Genomic DNA, 22435 nt, shown 5'->3' on the forward strand with positions numbered 1-22435 from the left:
GAGCTTCGGAGACATTCACAGTATCCCATATGCAAATTATAGCTTTAGTCCCCCTAACTTGAGCCCCCTGCAATCGTTTTTCTTTTCTTTTTTTGGTAGGAGGCGAAGGTTTAAAACTCCCTGTGATTCCCCTTGTGCTGCTCAGCTGAATGGACTTAGGAAGGAAGGAAGGAAGGAAGGAAGGAGGAAGGAAGGAAAGTGGGGGAAAGGTAATCTTTTTTGGGGAGCTGCATCCCTTCTCAACTGATCTGTGGGAGAGTATGCTATGGGTCATGTGTGATAAAGCAGTGGGTCAGAAGCAGGTCAGGGAGTGCAGATGTTTCATGGAGACGATGCATACTGACCAGAGAATGTGCATATTGCCCGAAAAATACACAAAAGCAGTTGAGATATGCATATTCATGAAGGCCTGTTGGAGATTATGCATATTGGCAAGAGAATGTACAGAATTCAGTCAAGATCTGCGCATTCCCCAAAGCCTGTTGGGAATTATGGATAATGGTTGTGAGAATGTACAAAAATCCACCCCCCCCCCATATGTAGGAGAAAAAAAGATCTCATTCAATGTAAATGATATGTACAACTCTAAATAAAAAGAAATGTATATTGTGTAAATGTTATTACCAATATAAATATAATATAAATACGATTACCAGTAAGTTATTTTCTAACAATGTTCCTATGCTATGAAGGTGACTATCTTCTTGGGCCTTATGGTGCAGATACATTACGCACATTCTATAATTTTCAAACCCTTTTTATACTGGCTCATTTTATCATATTTCCCAGCTCTCAGATCCTCAAAATTCAATCCTTTATTGTAGGAGTTCTTTTTTCCAATGGGAACATATCCATATTTTCTAATAAACCTTCCCCCCCCCAAATAACTTATTGTAAGAAATAATAATTTAAGCAGTGGGTCTCTAAGTAAATTGTATCTGGTTATGATATTAATTTTGTTGTTTACAAACCCCCAAATGGGCCTGATTTGGGGGCTGATGCCCTCCCATTTCATCACTATTTCCCCTTTATGTTTTAAACATCCTGTCCTCAAATACATTATTTATCTTAATCAGCCCATTATACCTGCTGATAGATTGTCTAACAAAGATGTATCTTCTATTTCCTCATTATAACAAACCATTAAAAATGGTGACTCAATTTTCTCTTGTAGACCTGTTCTCAATACTGACCATATTCTTTGACTTTTATCAGTTCTTTGTGTATAAATACTATTTTTTTCTTGCATGCAGAATATGTAGTTTTCTTAAATCTATGCGCTAAATACAAATAAAACAGGATTCTCCAGGGAATCGTTCCTTGATATCAAGGTAAAGGTAAAAGGTAAAGGACCCCTGGACAGTTAAGTCCAGTCAAAGGCGACTATGGGGTTGCGACGCTCATCTCGCTTTGAGGCTGAGGGAGCCGGCATTTGTCCACAGACAGCTTTCTGGGTCATGTGGCCAGCATGACTAAAGTGCTTCTGGAGCATGAAGGACCGTGACAGAAGCCAGAGTGCATGGAAACGCTGTTTACCTTCCCGCCACAGCAGTACCTATTTCTCTACTTGCACTGGTGTGCTTTTGAACTGCTAGGTTGGCAGGAGCTGGGACAGAGCAACGGGAGCTCACCCCGTCACATGGATTTGAACTGCCGACCTTACGATCGGCAAGCCCAAGAGGCTCAGTGGTTTAGAACCCAGCGCCACCCGCTCCCTTATATATCAAGGTAGCGTACATAATCTCATTTTACCTCCACAACAATGTAACTTAGGCTGAGAGATGGTGGAAGCCAAGTCACAATGTTAGCTTCATGATTGGACAAGATTTGAACCCCAGTATCAGTATATGCTTAGGGACGCGGGCGGAGCTGTGGTCTAAACCACAGAGCCTAGGGCTTGCCGATCAGAAGGTCGGCGGTTCAAATCCCCGCGACAGGGTGAGCTCCCGTTGCTCGGTCCCTGCTCCTGCCAACCTAGCAGTTCGAAAGCACGTCAAAATGCAAGTAGGTACCGCTCCGGCAGGAAGGTAAATGGCATTAACGTGCGCTGCTCTGGTTCGCCAGAATCGGCTTAGTCATGCTGGCCACATGACCCGGAAGTTGTACGCCGGCTCCCTCGGCCAATAAAGCAAGATGAGCCCTGCAACCCCAGAGTCGTTCGAGACTGGACCTAACGGTCAGGGGTCCCTTCACCTTTACCTATCAGTATATGCACCATAGTGGATTTAATGTAGATCTTTATAACAACTTTTCACAGTTATATCTCAGGATAAAGTTCAGATGTTATTTGGAAAGGGGTGTGTGTGTGTGATTAGAAATGAACCAGAAGGGGAAAGGGGGCTTGGAAAGTGGATTGTTTCCCAGGATCAAGTGAAAGTCATCTGGAGTTCCATATGTGAACAACAGAGTAGAATCAGACCCTCAAATGCTAACCTTTGTCCCCCCCCCTTTAAAACTAGACTCAATAAAAGGCCATGATGAAAGGAAGCAAATTAAGATAAGAATGATACATGACCAAAAACAAAACAAATTTAAATAGGGCTTTCATCTTTCCTGTGATTTAACTATCAAAAACCTGGGCCCTGGTGAGTGATAACTCCTTCAGATAAGGAATATGGGATGTGAAAGAACTTTGGAAGGTATTAATACCCCCAAATCTTTCCCTGCCCTTGTCTGCTAACAGTATTTTTTATTTTTATTTTCTGGCAGCTGCCTCCACTCCAAATGTTTTCCCAATAACTGTCAGCATCTTTCTCACACATAGGCTGGACGCCAGCTGCTGAGGAGTTAAAGAGGGACATTATTCATCCAGAAGATAAGCAAACCCACAATGAGAGTAACCCCCCTGCCCCAAGCAGCTGTTTAATAGCAGCAACTGGAGAAGAGATGGCAAAAGGCTGAGAAAAAGAGAGAACTTTCTATCCCCCCCTCCCCGGCCACTTTTTAAAGAAATCATGGTGATGGTGACAGATTAAGTCAAAGTAATTTGTATAACTGCATAATTTCTAGACCTTATATATATCAATCTGTCTGGGATGCTTATGGCCAGATCCCATGAGCCACCCTATTGTCAAGTAAGAGTTTTTACATGGGGTGAAACGGCTGCTGTGTCATGACTAGCAATACAGCACTAGTCATATTTATCCAGAAAAGAACATTTCAAGACGGGTAAAGGTAAATTACCAATAGTCATCATTGTCAGGTGAGGCTGCTGAAGAAATCCTGTTCTTCTGACAAGCAATATTTCAGTTACATTGGCACCTAATTTGTTTCCTGCCTCAAGGTGTTGGTGATGCCATTTAAAACCCCCAAACACCTTGGGACTCAGATAAATGAAAGATCATATGTTCTCACACGAACCTACCTGCATTCTATAGTCATCAGAACAGGCCCGCTTACCTTTTCCTGCCACTCCATGATGGCAAAACATAGTTAATGGTTTATTGTAAATGCACAGGTACAGTACCTCCAGGTTCAATCCTCCCTAGTGTAAGCAGCAGCTGCAAATCATAATCCCTGCTATGTCTGAACCTGGGATTGTGGCATGTTTTGTTCCAGGTTTAGTCTTCGCTTCTGGCCATGATATGTTTGAGCAAAACAAACCATGGTTTCTGATTTGGACATTACAAAACTGGTCATTTGAAATCAACATCTACATTTCCCCCTTCCTCACTTCTTTAGCTTCAGGCCACATGCATCTCTCATCTCTTCCATCTTTGTTCCGGCTTTTGTCTCATTCCCTCATTCCCCGGAGTTAATCCATCCCTCCTTTTCAAACCTACACCATCTCCTGTTTCCCTTGGCCTGCTGCCTTCTCATCAAGCTACTGATTTATGCTTCCAGGCAGGGTTGAGAAGACTTCAGCCCTCTAGATCCAGCGCTGAGGGCCTTCTGGCGGTTCCCTCGCTGCGAGAAGCAAAGCTACAGGGAACCAGGCAGAGGGCCTTCTCGGTAGTGGCGCCCGCCCTGTGGAACGCCCTCCCAGCAGAGGTCAAAGAGATAAATAACTATCTGACATTCAGAAAATACCTGAAGGCAGCCCTGTTTAGGGAAGTTTTTAACCTGTGATATTTTAATGTATTTTAATATCTGCTGGAGGCCGCCCAGAGTGGCTGGGGGGACCCAGCCAGATGGGCGGGGTACAAATAAATTGTTGTTGTTGTTGTTGTTGTTGTTGTTGTTGTTGTTCAGGGTTGCAGGATCTACTTTGTTTTAGTTTTTTACTAGCGCCTCAAGATCCACCAACTAGAGCCAGTTGCACAACACATACACTTAGAGTGAAAGAATGCTGAGCCCAGGAATTTGTGTAACCATTTGGGATGAAGCTCACAAGCCTTCCACCCAAAAATGCGCTCCTAGTTACCTCCCCCCTCAACATTCTCACCCTTTGGGCTGGTGTTTTATGGCAGGTGTCTTCTGCAACGTGCAATCGACAGAATAATAGTGTGTTTGCAGTGTTATGAAAACTTCCCACGGGGGCAAGCTGAGAGACTGACCCCCAAGGCGGACGAAGCCTCCGTGCCCTCTGGCTATTGGAGTCCAGGGGCATAAAGATAATATGCAATTGTTCCCCAGCTTGAAGAACAATACGCACAAGCCAGTAAGGCTAAAAACCTACTTTATTGTAGATAAAGTACAGAGTCTGTCTCTGCGCAGCTCATTATTGCAGAGCTGTCTGTAAAAGCGTCCAGCATCTCCTGACGCAGAACTGAAAGTAAAATACATCCGTACATTACAATGACATCACATGTGTGGAAAAGCTGGTAGGGCTGGTGTGATTCCCACAGGGTGAATACATGACTCATAGTCATGCTGACCTCGCTGCTGCAGCGTCTTCGCAGCTCGGCTTGTACTGATATCACAACATGCAGAGGATCCATTCTGCTTCATTACTTATTCTGTGATGCTTCCCCAGTGCTACTACATGATTGCTACCCATAGGTGTTATAATGCATCCAAAGTGCACAATGATGGAGGGGCATATGATGCAATAAAATGTGACAATAATAAACTGGAATATTTGTTACAGGATTTCCGCAGGAAGTCACAGGATGTGCACTAATTGGAATTCAAGGACTGTGAGTGCCTTAAAACTTTTGCAGGAACAAACAGTATTGAAAGCAGGACTGCGTATGTCTGCTCCAATAGCATCATGAGCACAAATCACAATGAACGTGCAATCAAAAGGATACCTTCTTGATTTCAGCAATATAACTGGGCACAATTGTGTTAAATGGGAATGCAAAATCCTTGCTGATCAACTTTAAATCACTCAAAGATCTACAAGTAGATCCTATTCTGCCTTCTGCCCACCCTAGGCTCATGTTTCTCTCCCTTCCCACGCACCACCCCTCCTTCCTTATGGCTCCAATTTGCTCTGTTCCTAGGATATTATAAGCAGTTCAGCCAATGGCAGCCAGAGAATGTCTTCTGTTCCTCTCCTCTCTTTTTCAGTCACTTCCATCACAAAAGCTCTATACAGTGGTACCTCGGGTTACAAACACTTTGGGTTACAGACTCCGCTAACCTGGAAGTAGTACCTCAGGTTGAGAACTTTACCTCAGGATGAGAACAGAAATCACGTGCCGGTGGCAGCAGGAGGCCCCATAAGCTAAAGTGGTACCTCAGGTTAAGAATGGTTTCAGGTTAAGAACGGACCTCCAGAACGAATTAAATTTTTAACCAGACTTACCACGGTCCGTATAGTTAAAGCTATGGTTTTCCCAGTAGTAATGTACGGAAGTGAGAGCTGGACCATAAAGAAGGCTGATCGCCGAAGAATTGATGCTTTTGAATTATGGTGCTGGAGGAGACTCTTGAGAGTCCCATGGACTGCAAGAAGATCAAACCTATCCATTCTTAAAGAAATCAGCCCTGAGTGCTCACTGGAAGGACAGATCCTGAAGTTGAGACTCCAGTACTTTGGCCACCTCATGAGAAGGGAAGACTCCCTGGAAAAGACCCTGATGTTGGGAAAGATTGAGGACACAAGGAGTAAGGGACAACAGAGGACGAGATGGTTGGACGGTGTTCTCGAAGCGACTGGCATGAGTTTGGCCAAACTGCGAGAGGCAGTGAAGGATAGGGGTGCCTGGCGTGCTCTGGTCCATGGGGTCACGAAGAGTCGGACACGACTAAACGACTAAACAACAACAACAACAACCACGGTAGTGTGTTTCAGTACAGAGTACAATCTGGGCTTACTGTGCAAAATGTGGATTTGTTTTCTGTTTTTATATAGCCCTGTTGGCAATATAGACAGATGCCATGAAAAAGGAAGGTAAATTCCTTTAATATAGCAGGTTTCCCCAGCGTGCAGAGTAAGAGAAGGCGGTGAATATGGTTTTATTCCATGTATTTTATTAATGTGGACTGTTTCAAGAATTGTTTTGACTACCACTATTTATGTATTACTGTTGCATTTGCTTGTCTTATTGTTCTAATAATCTTGTGAGCTGCATTTTCTTGTCAGGAAGGTGTGGTAGAAAGCCTAGCAATAAATATTTTTTTTTAAACATCATGAAGTTGTCATAAGGCCGTGTATATTCAGGCCACAGACAGTATCTGGAATTCCTGTGCAACAGGTCACAACTGTGTCAACATTACACACTAGGACTGTCCAACCAGAATCAATAGGAAAGTCACTTTTAATTAAAGGATGAATAGAATTATAACAAGGAAACAGGACAACCCCTGACCTCTCCATAGTTCTGACAGACAGGGGAATTTTAGCCAAGGACCATGGTAAGAATGAATGCATTTATACAAAAGCATTGAAATACAGACAGAGACCACAGCATTAAATCACTCCCTCCTGGCACTAACAATCACTTTAGGGGATTTGCTCTTCTCTGGGGCTTGACTCATTGCCCTCTTGGCTTTTGCTATCTCCTCTTGACCAGGCAGGAAAACTTGGTTCTTTATACCAAGCCAGGCCACTGGTCCATCTAGCTGAGGATTATTTACACTGATTGACAGTAGTTCTCCAGGTTTCAGGTTTCCAGCCCTACCTGGAAATGCCAAGGATTGAATTTGGGACCTTCTACACTAAGCTACCACTAAGATATATTGATCTACAAAGCAGGTTCTCCACTCATGGAGAGCACGTGTTGCGGAAGGGTTAACAAGACAACTCCCTTGTTGCTGGGCGGGTTAGTTTGGATGGCAACAGTTGAGATTGGGCTCTTCATGTTGCTTGGGAGAAAGTATGTTGCAAGTTAATGATTGACAGCCATAGCCATTTAAATCCCTGCGCGCAGCTTGCGCTTTCACTTTTGCTACGTGCAACGGATCTCCCGCCTGCCCTTGCTTTTTTTCAGGGCCTTTTTTGTGATTGACATTGCTATGCCTGTCATGGGGTCGCCTGCTTTGGAGCAGGGGCCTTGTAGGAATTTTGTCCATTCGGCTGATTGGCTGGTGCCATTTGGTTTTTGCCTACTGTGTAGCAAATTGTCACAACTTGTAAGGTTGTGGTTAGGCATTGGTTAAAATTGGTTGGTGCAGGGGTAAGGAATCGGCTGTGCCTGCCCTTACAAATGCTACTGCTGCAAGGGTATTCTGTTAAAGGAATCCAGGGGATCGACATGCTTTTGTCCGTACCCCTGCAAGGGGCTAGGGTCACACAAGAGCCCCTGGGAGCATTTGGGGAGAGGTAGGGCCTGGCACCCAGCTCTACCCTCTCCCAGGAAGTGTTTACCCTTACTGACTTTGCTAGATGGCTAGTGGATGTCATCTCTGTCCCAGGGCGGGGGACAGATAGTCGGAACCAATGCCTAAGCAACCACTCACATTGGTTAAAACAAAATAAAAAATAAAAAAATCCTTCCAGTAGCACCTTAGAGACCAACTAAATTTGTTCTTGGTATGAGCTTTCGTGTGCATGCACACTTCTTCAGATACCATGCACACGAAAGCTCATACCAAGAACAAACTTAGTTGGTCTCTAAGGTGCTACTGGAAGGATTTTTTTTTTTTACTATGGCAGACCAACACGGCTACCTACCTGTAACTCACATTGGTTGTATTTAAATAACGTTGTGGCCAAAGCCAAAATAATGCCAAAAACCTTAAACTTAAATTGCTGTGTGAAGTGTGAATTATTGGGGGGGGGGGTGTCTTGGGACCTCAACATGCAACGGCTACTACTCTTGTGTTTGATCTGTATCTTGGTTCCCATTATCTGTACCCTGATTGAAAAAGGCTATAGATCCCCATAGGTGGTTTTCTAGATCAATCATTGTAGTATATCCATTCTGGTATATCTGGGATTTATCATACTAAATGCATTATACTAAATGGTCCCCACCACAGCAGAGATTTAGCTAAAATGGTACTGAAGTCAGCTGCTAACCTATAAATACAGATTAACTCACTGTTGTGCAAGGAATAAATTAACCAAGGGATCACCGACCGGACTTTATCAAATCCCCATACTCAGGGCCAGTTTTAGGTTTGATGAGGCCCTAAGCTACTGAAGGTAATGAGGCCCTTTATATGTCCAGCTGTCCTTTGTCAACAACAAATTGTCAACAACAAATTGTCACTGTTTTTTGTGTTGAATATATGTTATATGGTAATTTATGAGCAAATGAGCAAACCAGTGATATTTTAGGGAGCAGGCTAGCAGGTGGGGTCCATTACTTACATCATAGGAGCCTACACAAAACACTGTTGCTGTATGTAGGTTTTATTTTATTTTATTTGTTTTTTATCTTATATTTTGGAAATGTACATCCAGTGTTTTTTTCCTTTAATTTTTTTTTCCGAGGCCCCAAGAGAGTGGGGCCCTAAACTATAGCTTGTTTAAATTATAAGTAAATCCGGCACTGCACAGACTATATTTTTGGCTTGAAATAATAATACCACAATATCGAATTCAGTGTTTCTATCTTTTGGCTGATAGGTACAAGTTTATTTTTACACAAAAGTTTAAAAGGGGGTTTGTGTGAAGGGCAGTGTTTTCAGGTCATTTTCAATTCTAAGTGTCCACACATGTGGACAGCTTCAGCCCATAATACACCCCACCCCCCCACCCCCCGCAATGGGCATCAACCTAATAGCTGTACAGACAGAATGTGTTCAAAGTTAAAAGCATCTTCAAGTTATCTTTTACTATGAATATTCTGTAAGGTATGATAGATGCCTGCTCTTAACTTGCCTAGGACACTGGACAATGAGAGGTAGGAGCTCAGTCTGGAACACTGGACGGAAATCTGTTTCCTGCCTCCGCACAGATTAATCTGAAGGCTATGGGAATGCTTTCTTTTTTTTCTGAATGAAGTTATAGAGGAGGATAATTTAGGGATCCTTTCCAACAGACCCATTAAAAACATGCTTTCATGCTGACACTGGAAAGCGTGTGAATCTCTTTTCACTCCCCCACCCAGTATCTTCTAAATTACTCCAAGGGTGGTAACACAAGACGGTTGTGCTGCGTTTCCCAAGGGCCAAACTGGCACATGTGTTGAACAAATGCTGAGTGTTTGCAGCAGTATGTCAGAGCAGATATATGTCAAAACACATGCCTTGGGCCACATATGCAAGAATGTCATCCTGAGCACACCTACGCGCTCATTAACAGCCAGATCCTCAACACTACTAAGGTGAAGTAATTGGAGTTCAACTTTTCCTTCCTCAGTGAGTCTGATGGGTCTGAATTGGGTTAAATTTTGGATTCTGGATTGGGCTGCTACGCTCCACAACGCACACATCACACACACACACACACACACCCGTGTCCTGCCAGACAGAGAAAGTTGTATACAGCCCTTCGTAATTGCTGTGAGGAGGTTTATCACTTGTTCAGGATGGTGAAAATAAAATAACCGCAGAGGGCACAAGGAGATGTGAAGTGGGAAGTTATTGGTTTGTGGGTTTTTTGTTCTTGTTTTTATTGTGCATTTTGTGTTTTTATCTTGTATTTTTATGTTATGAACCACCCTGAGATCTACAGTTGAAGGGTGGTATACAAATTTTAATATTATTATTAATAATAAGTAATGTAAGGGATGAGTTGAGTAGGACAAGTACAAATTCTAACCCACCCCCGTCTCAGCCAAGGGTTTAGGAATTCAGACAAGAAAAAAGGACAACTGTATCCAAAATGAACAGACTGAAAAAAATTAAATGAGTTCAGCAGCTAGCATTGCTGTGCACACCCAGACATCAATAAGTTTTTGTGTCTCCGAAAAAGAATAGTTGCTCTGTGTCCCTGGATGTACTGTAACACAAAATTCATCCCTATGTACTTTTCCTTTGCTATGTTTTTCCCATTCTCGTTACATTACAATGCATGCCTGTGAAAAGCAGGAACAACCCTGAGGAAATTGCTTTCATGCTAATCAAAATTGTGGTGTAGACTCCTGGAATTTGAATAGAATTGTGTCTTGTGAACATCATTCATGGTCCCAACTCCCCATCAACACCCACAGCCTCTTCTTCCCTTGCATATTCCCAGAGAGTTTGCTCACATAGAGATGCTTGTATTTGCATTTTGTGTTGTATAAAAATAAATAAAAATTAATTGTTATCCTGCTACAATCACAGAGACTGAAACTTTATACCAAGCTGGACCAGCAGTCAATCTTGCTCAGTACTGCTTACAGTGACTAGCCTGGCAGTCATGGTTTCAGAGAGGTGCAAAAGCCCTACCTGGAAATGTCAGGGTTTGAACCAGAGACCTTTGCAAGCGAGGCATGTGATCCGCCACTGAAACACATGCTTTCTTAAAGCAGGCACTTGAGATCATATAGCATAGCATGGAAGTGGCTACATTTTGCAAGAATCCTTTTAAAATACTGGTTCACACAAGGAATGGCCATATAATGCAAGGGACAATCCACTTATACATTTTTTCGACCCAGGGAATGTGAATGGGTGGGCTAAGGTAAGATGGCAATGTATTTTGGATATTTGTGGATAGAATTTTCTAGCAGTATGGACACGCTCTGCTTTTCCAAGATCCGGATTACTATTAAAAACTGCTTCCAAAAGAACCCCTTTCATCAATCAACAAATACACAAACCAAATCAGCCCTTGCTTTCCTGCAGTCCTGACTTTGAATAAACTTCACATTCCATCAGGCTGGTCAGCCCATAACAGGTTGCTCATAATTATCCATCCCAGATAGTAAGAAAAATACAGAGGGTGGAGTTCAGTGTTGGACTATTACAAATGCTCCATGGGTCATGGAAGGTGTGCAGAGGGACGGGAGAAGCTCTGTTGCACAAGCAAAAGTCCTTGTGCAGGGCTTCCACTGATGTGGTTTATTAGGTGAATCCCACCCAGATTAGTTTTTTTAAAACAGCAACAAGACTGAGATTAATTGTAAGGAGAAAAAAAATTAATTTCAATCACCTGACCACTTTGGTGCCATTCCTTATGACTTGCATGTCCACCATACAGCCAGTGCCTACATATGAAGCCAAGTTCAGTTCTGAAAACTCTGCCTAGAGTGGAAAAATAAAAATAAATCAGATTATTTGATAACGGCAGAAAACACATAAAATGAAACTGACCTATTCCTGGATTTCACTTTCAAACAGAACGCTTGTCTTAACAAGATTTCTACCAGGTAGCAGCATATTTAATTAGTAGTGATTTGTCTGGCAAATGTAAACTGCTTATGGTACAACATTAATTAAACACGATTTATAACCCTGGATTAGGATTACTGTAATTGTAAATAAAGGTTTAAGATTTAAGAGTGGTCAGGAGTGGACCAAATCCCAAGAGGACATCATCTGACTTGGACTTAAATGCCTATTTGGAAACATTCAAATAGATTTAGTTATTTGCTAATGGCGAGAATGTAAGCAAGTGAGGGAACTGGGCTGAAGCAATTGCTGTTTATTCTTTTTTTATCCAAGTGTTTGATCTGAATCGGAGATGAGGAATCAGTGGCATTGCAGATGTTGGTGGACTACAACTCCCATAATCCTTTACCATTGGTCGTGCTGGCTAGTGCTGATGGAAGCTGAAGCCCAACAACATTTGGAGGATCCATTGGATTCTGCCTCCTCCCAGGCTCACAGAGGGTGACCAGCACTAAAAACACAAAACCATACTTACACACATCTGGTTTCTCTGTACTGAAAGCACCAGTTGATTTGTAAAGTGAGGGGAATCAGGCTCATGCCTACTTGCCTAGAAACCTTTCCAAGAAATCAAGGAAATGCGAAAATTTGGGAGTGGGGGATGCAGAGGGTTACATAGTGATAGGGGAATGGCACAGTCCTCAAGTTATGTGCTGTTGTGTTGCAACTTGCAAATAAACAAGGTGCCCTAGGGTGTGGTGGTGAATGGTTTATACCATTTGGAAAACTGCTGGGAGTTTAGGAGATTGAAAAGGCAGAGCCAGGAAGAAATTGTGTATTTTCCAACCAGATAACCCAAAAGAAAGCCTGACCTTTTTTCACGCCAAGTGTGAAATCTGGCGTCTCAGGAAAGAAGTAGAAGCAGCAGATCAAAAGCTAGCCATGGTGTGTGGTGTGAGAGCTTATGCAGAAGGTGATGGAAAAGGAAGAACCAGTGCTGAAGGCCTTATTTTCCAAAGCCAATAACTTACAGGGGGGAAACACTATTTGTCCTTCTGTGCCTTCCGCACAAAGCAGGCCATAGTAGAAAATGAGAATGTGCTAAGGGGGAACTGAGATGTTATAAGAATTAAGAAGGCAAACATGTTAATACATTTCAGAATTGTTCTGGGGTGTCTTGAGAAGGTGTCTGTGGATGCACCCTTGCATTAATACCTAATGCACTCTGACAAGAAAACAGGTGGGAAGTGATGTTGTTTGTAGAGGTGTTAAATTGTTCAGACGTTTTCTTCTAAAATATTCTATTATTTTTGCTTTCAAAAAAAAAAAAAAAACTTAAACAGCAGCAACTTTCTCCCCTCAGAAAGGCTATGTTTTCACCCACAGCAAGCAAAAGTATGAAAAACTGCAGCGTGATTCAGCAGGCACCTGGAAAAACACTCCAGGCCTTGATGAATAAACTACCATAACAGAAAACCAAATTAAATCTGATGTAAGCCAGCTCAAAATGCTTCCTTAATTTCAACTGCCTCCTAGCTGAAATGCTCAGGCACCTGCAAAACAAGTACTGAGTTGCATGCCTGAGCCAATTTTTGACAGATTTTCGTTGCCCACTAACCTGTTCCACTCGGATTTCAAATTCCCCATTCACCTTCTTCCCTTGAAAATATTTAGACCTATGGAGAAAACAAGAAAGAGAGAGAGTTAAATAGATATAAATGATGCTTTTGCCTGCTTTTTGTGCTGCCGTTTTTTCCTTGATGTTGAAAAACATGAGCCTCAACTTTGGAGCCAATTCAGACATAGTGGTGGGTCCAGACTAAAGTACATGCCTAACTGTCTATTCAGAAGTAAAAAAAAAAGAAAAGGTAAAGGACCCCTGACAGTTAAGTCCAGTTGCAGATGACTGTGGGGTTGCGCTGCTCATCTCGCTTTACAGGCCGAGGGAGCCGGTGTTTGTCCACAGACAGTTTTTCTGGGTCATGTGGCCAGCATAACTAAGCCACTTCTGGCGCAATGGAACACTGAAATCAGAGCAGCGCACGGAAACGCAGTTTGCCTTCCCGGTACCTATTTATCTACTTGCACTGGCATGCTTTCGAACTGCTAGGTTGGCAGGAGCTGGGACAGAGCAACGGGAGCTCACCCTGTCATGGGGATTCGAACCGCCGACCTTCTGATCGGCAAGCCCAAGAGGCTCAGTGGTTTAGACCACAGCGCCACCTGCGTCAAATCTATCAGTATCTGTTCTCCAAGTTTCTCATTGTCCCAATCTTAAATTCAGAAATTCGCCTTTCTGCAAAAAGTTGACTAAAAAAATTCCTCATGAAAATGCAACTTTCTCCTAGTAAAATGTATTTTGTATACAGTTTTGACTAATATACATATTTTTGCAAACCTTTCCTCCTAATATAATCCACTGCTGTATGTTATTTGCAAACTGAATCGATTCCCCCACATCCCTACATAGAATTCAATGGGGCTTACTTCCAGATATGTGAGGTTAGGACTGCAGTCTTAGTCAGGCTTAGAGGGGTCCTGTGGAAATCAGTGGGACTTAAGTTTGCTGTTATTTCAGTGGGTCTCTAAGCATGAGTAAGTGCATGTCATATTTTGAAATCACAAAGTGATTTTTCGAAATTGATTCTCTGTAAATGGATGGGCACAAAAAAGGCAGCACGCATTTACAATATCTGTACTCAGGGCTGATTGTTTTTGGCTGTAATAGTTCTATCCGTGGAGGGGAAACATGTTTGTAGATATCTATCCTGTTTCATGAGAGACCGCCAAAGATAATAACAATTCCTGAGGAGGAAGCATATCAGTAAATAAACTAGTATTACAATTGATCTTTTTCCTCTATATTTTTCCAGGGCTTGACCTCTTGGGTCTACCCACCCTGCTCTCCCCGCCCCCCTCCTGCAGAGCCATATTCCTCCCAGCCACAAAATGTTGGCTGCCACTCTCCCAGATGCTCCTTAAGGGCTTTTGTATAACATGCAGCAATAATTTTGCTTTACACACATTATTCAAATTAGTGCACTGTTGGCCTGTCCCCTGTTACTAAGGCCAGACAGCATGCCAGAGATGCACACAAGAGGGTATCCGTTTGTTGCACAGCATGGAAATGCTTATTACAGGCTTGTTTTCAATGGAAACCATCCATATGAACTTTGGGAACAGGTTAACTTGAAAGCCACATGAGATCCATAAATCAGGCCATGTTTCCTGACGGTCAGCCCAGGTTCACTCACGGGTCCCAGCAAACCTTGCCGTGTTTCCTCTACAACTGTACCTGTTTTCTCATTATGGCTGACATCCATGAACCATTTTAGCAGGTGTTCAGTCCTATAAATCCACTTTAGTTGTAAAGGGTACACAGAATGCTGTGCACTGCCACAGCTACAGCAGCTCATTTCCTGGAGCTATGCCATCTGCAACTGCAAACACTTCATTATAAGACATTCGGCCTTCCTTTAAGCCTGTGGCACCCAACATGGTGTCTTCCAGACGGTTGGTGCAGTCAACAGGTGTTAATCAGGGTATTCAACACAGTGCAGTCCAAGCCAGCATTCCCAAATGGTCAGGGACGATGGGAGTCTAACAACACCTGAAGGACACCATGTTGGCTATCCTTGCTCTAAGTAATCACAGACTTTTCTCCAGTCACCCATGAACCATTGTCATGTTCCTGGCCTGTCAGAAGCAGGCCTACGCCATTTTGGCTTCTATAACAATACCTCTCTGGTGGTTCAAGAGAAAGGCAGAACCATAGGCAATTAATCTTCTCAATAATGTTTTGTCTTAAGTGTTTGGTTTCATTTTGACATCATTTTATGTTTCCCATCTCTCACAAACAGGCATATACACCTTGGTCTTTTAAACAACAGGCAAAGAGTCTGGAGCAAACATCAGCAATCACTCTCGTAGTTGGAAGAGAATGCACTCCTGGTCCTGCTTATATGTTAAATTTACCCTCTGTATTCTCATTCCTAATCTCTGCCACTTCCATGAGGGAATTTCAGTTGTTCATATATCAGAATTTGTATACTGCTTAGTTGTAGGAATGTGTAAGGGGGAGTATATAAAATAGAAACTATACACTAAAATTTGAATATTTTTTGTTATTCATATAAATAAATACATAAATGAAATCTGCAGTTAAAATACACATTATAAAATAAAATTGCAAGTCAAAATACGTATCCACTTTACATGTCTGGATAGGATTGTTAAACAAAAATGTTTTTAGCAGGCCCCAAAAACAGTACAGTGAAGGTTCAATTCACCTTTCTACAGCAGACTGGTTTCAACACACACACACACACACACACACACACACCCATCCATCTTGGTCATCCAGCTAGGCAAACACTCCAGCCAGGGGGAAAAAACCCATTTGGGATACAAATCAGGGCAGTGAGGGGTGTGTATTGGCGTGAGTGCTAAGGACTAGATATAAAGGAATGGGGGTTCACATTTGGCCCTTGTGCCTGAGGTTTCCCACCCCTGCCCTAATGGGAAACTTGCACGCAGGACCTAGTGCAACTGCACCATATTGTGGTGTGGGGCATGTTGAGCACAGCCCTGCTATCTCGTCATGTGATATTAACCACATGGAGATGGATTCTCTGAACAAGGCTGCCATTGTGGTTGGAAGAGTTGATGTGCAACTAATCCATATTTAAGTGCTCCTGAATATATGTTCTTAAAAGGTATTTAAGCACATAATGGTGTTAAACTTTAATTCTTGATCACACCAGCTGTGTAAAAGTTGAAGCACACTAAATTTATAACTAATGGAAACCAACTCCACATCTCTCCCCAGGGACCCATTTTCTCGATTTAATACTCATGTCTTTATTTGGTATTGTTCTTACAATTTTGCTACTTTATGGTGTGTTTTGCAAATGTCCGTTTGTGGATTTAGGAAGTAAGATTTGTTGTATTTGGTATTGTTCTTACAATTTTGCTACTTTATGGTGTGTTTTGCAAATGTCCGTTTGTGGATTTAGGAAGTAAGATTTGTTGTATGATAGAATAACAAATGAGCTGATTTGTAGTATCAACATTAAAATGGTTTGTAAGACTGTAAGAAATTCAGACTTACAGTAGACCCAGCAATATCAGTGGCACATGTCAGTGGGCTTACTGTGAACATGCCTACGTCTGGATCCAATTTTGTTTTGGAAGATAGTGTTTTAGAATTCTTGGGGCAGAACACCTGCCACTTTGCATTCATAATACATTATGAATCTAGACATTGTCAGCTGAAGGCACACGACAAAGCCCCTTCGCTGAACCTAAATGGGTCTGGAACTGGTCAGTGCTTGGAAAGGAGACCACCTGTGAACCCCATGTACAGTACACTGACTTGGGTTCCACGATATACATAAGGAATATTAATGTACGAAATAAATAAAACCAATTGCTTGCTTAGTGTGAAATGAGTGTATCTATTTTCATCTGTCAAAAGTTGGAAAGTATGTCACTGGGCCATTCCAAACAAGAATCTATAGGGTTAAACACAGTACATTTAAGGAGACTCTGCTAAAGTAATTAAGGCTACCAAATTTGACTCGCATGACTGTATTTATAACCTAGGAGGGAATATTTTCCAGACCCCTTATGTCTATTTTTGCATCAATGCTAATCCTTCAAATTTCTTGGTCACCTTTCTGCCAGGAGGACTGGATCCCCAAGGTGTTTTAAGTATATACTACAAAAATATAAATACAAGTGGCAGCAGCAGACCTGTGAAACACTACACAGTTATGTGAGAAGTGTTATTTATCATGTTGCTTTGACAGCCTTACCTGAACTCTCCGCCACAACTGGATGACGTCCAGGGTTTTCATTCATGCCCAACCTCCTGTGCAGCTGTCATTTGCTGTAATCCTGCATGCAGCTCACTCTGTGCAGGATTGCAGCCAGTTTGTTTTTATTTATGTTGTAACAAGGGAGCATGAGCTACTAAGGGCATTTCACACATGGGGCTTAAATTGGCTTTATTTTAAATCAGCTCCTGACGTGCTTATAAAACCTGGCCAGCCACAGCATACACTGAATTTCACTTCTGAATTCTCCCCCATGTTAACATTATTTGTAAGTGATACTAACAGAATAAAAGAAGCTCAAGTCCACTATGTATGAAAAGTGGCAAGAGAACCAAGTCTTCCTGTTGACTATTTCAAAGGAAGTCCAGAAAGGGTTGCTGCTGCTGGAATCTTGTGGGTCAGAACACTGGTAGACATTAAGTATTTACAAGGATTCCAAGGCATCATGTAGTAATGTGGTATAACTCAGGATTCCCCCAACATGTATCACAGATATTAGTGTACAATTAGTAAATTTCACCTGCCATATTATTCTTCAATCTCCTAGTGTTGCATGATCTTTTTGCATCTCCACACAGTCTAATTTGCACGTAACTATTATGGGAAGGAAATGCGTTTTGTTTGCATGCCTTCTCTCTCCTCTGTTTAAAACAATCAAAATGTGGATATGTGGGATGTGTAGCTGTTAAGCCTTTCGCAATCTTCCAAATCTAATGAGGGGGGCGGCATTTGTATTCTTCATCACAATAGGGCTTGAAAATCCTCCCTCCTTCCCTCCACCACCCTTTAACCTTACCCTTGGGAATTTTGCAATACTTATTTCAGTGCTTCTATTTTCTGATTTTAACTCTTAAAAGTAACTTAAGGGAGCTATTAAATGTTTTGCCCAAGGTGGCTTACCTTCTGATAGCATGACACCATCAGGAGTCGGGGAACAGTGAAGCAGCTGTGATTTTTCACTGTGTACCAACACACTTGCTCATTCGCGCAAAACTATTGTTTGATTTAGTGTTCCATGAAAACCAGGCCACCATGCAGAAAGTATTATTGCACCTCACACTGGAACCACATTATAAACTGAGGCAATGATCCAGCCAAAGTTAAGCACTTTTTAGTCCCACTGATTTTAACCTTTAGATTTGTAAATGATACAATGTGAAAGCCATTGTGTTGTTGAGGAATATTAAGCAAGTCAGCTGGTGACTGTGGAATAATCTGAACATCATTTAGACAAAACACTGCTTTTGTTTTGAAGACTGGTGGAGTAACTGATCAATGCATGCAAAATACTTACTTTCTGTAATACATTGTGTCTCAAAATGTGGTATCAATAGAGGCAGCTCTCTCTCTCTCTCTCTCTCTCTCTCTCTCTCTCTCTCTCTCTCTCTCTCAAAAGTAAAGGAGCACAGCCTTTTCTTGCTGCTGAAAGGGTTAACAATATATAGCCCTACTTTGTATTTGAGAAAATCACTCCAGAAAGAGCATGATTTTACTTAGAAGTGATTTGGGCAAGGAAGTTGCCAGAGGTGGGACGTTTTCCTCCTGGATGAGGTCATGTGTTCAGATTTGGCTGGCTTACAGTAACATGGAGTTCTGCCACTCCGTTTCCTCATGTCCTCATACTGTGAATAAATACACTGCTATAGTCTTCTCTCCACCCACCAGCCAATCCTTTCCCATGTTTGTGGACTCTGCATTTCCACAGGTGTCCTTGGGAAGTTAAACAGTTTTCAAAAATGCACATCCCCGAGGGAGAAAAGCAAGGAATTTTTCTGCAGTATCAGCTAGATACACTAGCCTTCTAGGTAGTTAAACTGCTTTGTTTTGACAAGCAGGAAGAGAAGACTAAATGAACAATCTGGCTAGGCTGCCCCACCTGTCACCCAAAAGTGCACTCGGACTGTACGCACTACAGTATGAACAAACATCCTCTTCTTTCCGTCACAAGAAGAAAATGATCTTTCCCAAAATTCTACCTAAACAAACAGAAGCAAACACATACACACAAGCCAAGTCCCCATTTTTCTGGCACATAGCGCATCCCTCTTCCTGAGCCAAGCACTCCACAGAGCTCCTAAAACTAGGTTATTCTTTATTTAAGGAGTGCCACAAGCTCCCTCCCACAAATCTATTTCCAACCAGGCACATAGCACAAACTGCCTTGAAACTAAAGCACCAATCACATCACTTCCAAGGACTCATGTGCACCCAGGGGTAGTTGTGATTTGTATTCAAGGGAAGCCCACCAGCTTTATGTTTCATTACAAACTGCCTCTGAGTATCCCTTGCATCTCAGAAATGGCTTGCTGCTACACAGCCCAATGGGATACAGTTGCAGGAGGAAGAAGAAAAGGCTCCATCTGCACTGTACATTTAAAGCAGTATCTTACTTCTCTAAGCAGTCCGGGCTTCCCCCAAAGAATCCTGGGGAATGCATCCCTAACAAACTAATTCCAAAGATTCTTTTGGAAAAGACATGATTTTTAAGGCGGTATGGTACTGCTTTAAATGTATAGTGCAGGTGGTGCCTAAATCTCCTTTCATTTGGAATTAATTGCATGGGATTACAAAAAAAGCCTGAAATCTAGTTAGTTGTTATATGGCTGAGAAAAGGGGTGCAATGGTACACATATTGAGGATGCATTTAAATGCTCTGATGATGGGGATGTTGCAGTAGTATTGGATGCTGTAAGTAGCAGGCTTCCTACATCAGCAGGGGGTTGGACTAGATGAGCCTTCCAGCTCTGTTGATTCTACAAAAGAAGCATGGGGAAATGGCTGGAAAGTTGTACAGTTCAAGACTGCTGTCCTCCAGTCCAATCACAGATGCTCTGACCCGATAAAAGTTTGAGCACATGACTTACACGTGCAAAGAAGCTCACCTGGTCATGCTTCCTGCCGATTCATTTCTGAACCAGCCACGTGGCTAGCAGGTTGTTGTGAATATGCTACTCAAGACCCCTGGAGATGCATGTGTGGCTCTTGCTGAAGGACTGGGCCCTGGATGTATAGATTCAGTTTCACTGTTGTCACTTCGATCTCTTGACTAGCTTTGATTGCCTGGTGTATCCCTCTTGAGGGGGTGGGGGGGGGAGAACTGTAGATTATTCAAAGCTGAGTATTTGACTGGTGCACAGGCAGAACCAGGTACATGTGCACAACTTTTTGCATAGCCATATCAGTATACTGGAGCCATGGCAGTTTATATCTTGTTATTTAAAGAAAGTTTTTTTTTGGGGGGGGGATCCCCAGGAAGTGGAACTCTGAACATTGACCGGTCCAGACGTGTGGTTCCGACATCACTCTTTCTGTGCTGTCAGATACAGGTTGAAAAAACTTCTGGTCTGGATGCAACAAGCTATTGAAATGTGTGAATGTATGCATGGGAAGACTATCAACCATTAAGAAAAGCTGTGAATGAAATGTGTACTCTAGAAAAAACAATGGACCTGGAGATGGGGGGGGGGCATTCCATTCTTTAGTTTCCTCCAGGACTAACAGTCACAAGCAGGAATGCCAATGACTTCTTGCTTGTGGCTAAAGAAGACTGTGGAATTAGATCTGCATGGGTGGCAACAGGCACGGAGGTCCATAAAGAGAGAAAAAGTGAGTTTAGGTTTTAATTTGCAATACTGAATCACTAAATACACCCTGTACTCTAATTACTTCCAACCATTGCCAACCCCAGTCAGAATCCTGAACACTATAGTGTCATATTTCTATAATACATGAATTGTACGGCTCTATCTAGAGAAGCAGTGATGAGATTCTGACATCTAGTGTTCTTCTGATGCCATTACAGGAGGCATAAAATTCATACAGAAGCAGGTTAGTAGAGAAAACAGCAGGTGGTATTGGACCCCACCCCCAATACAGAAAAAGAAGGGAAATCAATCCTATTTTATTTAACAACATTATATACCAGTAATAAAACCCAAATCCCATCAGCCCCAGCCACCATGACCAGTGCTCATGGATGATGGGAGTTGTAGTCTAACAAATGTCTGGAATTCATTGTGTTGCCTGCCTCTGTAAGAAAGTATGGCTACTTACCAATCAGTGTGTGGATCGTCAATTACCAAGAGGATTTGGGGTTTCTGCTGGACTACAGGGGTAGGGCTTGCCGTGTGCTCCATGAGCCCCGCAGCTGCTTGCGTGGTCTGCTTCATGGCACTGGAGATGGAACTGAAGATGCTGGTACCAGAAGAAACAGAAGCAGGTAGCTGTGCAGGCTGCTGCCTCCTCTCTGTTGCTGGGGAAACAGGATTGCTGGTGGAATTATCAGGACGCTGAAGGTCCATCATGTAACCATTTGGCAAGTTGGCCACAAAACTACTATCTGAGAGGCGCCTTCGCAGGAAATTCATTGTGGCTGTTTCTCAAATACCCAAGTAAGACAAAACAACACAGCAGAAGAGTCTAAAGAGTCTTTGGGGTTCTTGCTGCCCTTGTTGGAAGAGATGTTCTGCCACCAGTTGTACAGGGGGGGGGGAGGACACTTGCTTCCTCAAAATAGTTTTACCTGTAAAAAAACAACAACCCCACAGTAAAACACAGCTCATTCGAATGGATCCCTATCCATAACCAATTCATGAAAAACCACACAAGGCAACCCCTGTTTTTATAATGCCAGGCAGGCCACAAAAGCACGATGTTGATGGAGTCCAACATGTTTGTGGGAGCAGTTGGGCAGCCCTAGCCCTGAGACTATACATAGTTGACGTCCAAGATATCTCTATGACAGTTTGATAGTTTGCGGTTCACTCTAGATATGTCGCAAGGGGCATCAAAAGCCCAACCTTGAAACGGGAAAGGATTGTCAGTGCTGGCATTGCACACCATGTCCCTTTGTTTGAAAAAGAGACCCTTTGGATGTTAAAACTGTGATTTATAATTTTGAATTTCACAATGCTATTCTTTCTGGCAATGGGAACGATCACATGGCTTGTCGCCAGACCATGGCAGAGTCTTATCATGGCAACTCCATGGGTTGCAAAGGCCTTTTGTGATGCCTGCTTATCAGGGGAGCCAGAGGGAGCTCAGCAAAAGCCTGCAATGCTGGG

At 42.6% G+C, this 22435-nt stretch overlaps 1 protein-coding gene across 2 annotated transcripts in view; it reads right to left on the reverse strand.

The window, feature by feature from the left end:
• SYN3 (synapsin III) overlaps positions 1 to 21829 on the reverse strand; it is a 178126-nt gene extending 156297 nt beyond the window's left edge. Inside the window, exons 1-4 of one of the 2 annotated variants that reach the window (XM_033162091.1) lie at positions 21426 to 21829; positions 14023 to 14073; positions 13154 to 13211; positions 11357 to 11448 (exon numbers count right to left, since the gene is read on the reverse strand). In XM_033162091.1, coding sequence (XP_033017982.1) covers positions 11357 to 11448; positions 13154 to 13211; positions 14023 to 14073; positions 21426 to 21739 — 515 coding nt within the window. In that variant the 5' untranslated portion in view covers positions 21740 to 21829. The remainder of the gene's footprint in view (positions 1 to 11356; positions 11449 to 13153; positions 13212 to 14022; positions 14074 to 21425) is intronic. The other variant, XM_033162092.1, reaches the window with a different exon arrangement.
• Between the last annotated feature and the right edge of the window lie 606 nt (positions 21830 to 22435).

Source organism: Lacerta agilis, chromosome 10 (genome assembly GCF_009819535.1).
Source record: "Lacerta agilis isolate rLacAgi1 chromosome 10, rLacAgi1.pri, whole genome shotgun sequence".
Lineage (NCBI taxonomy): Eukaryota > Metazoa > Chordata > Lepidosauria > Squamata > Lacertidae > Lacerta > Lacerta agilis.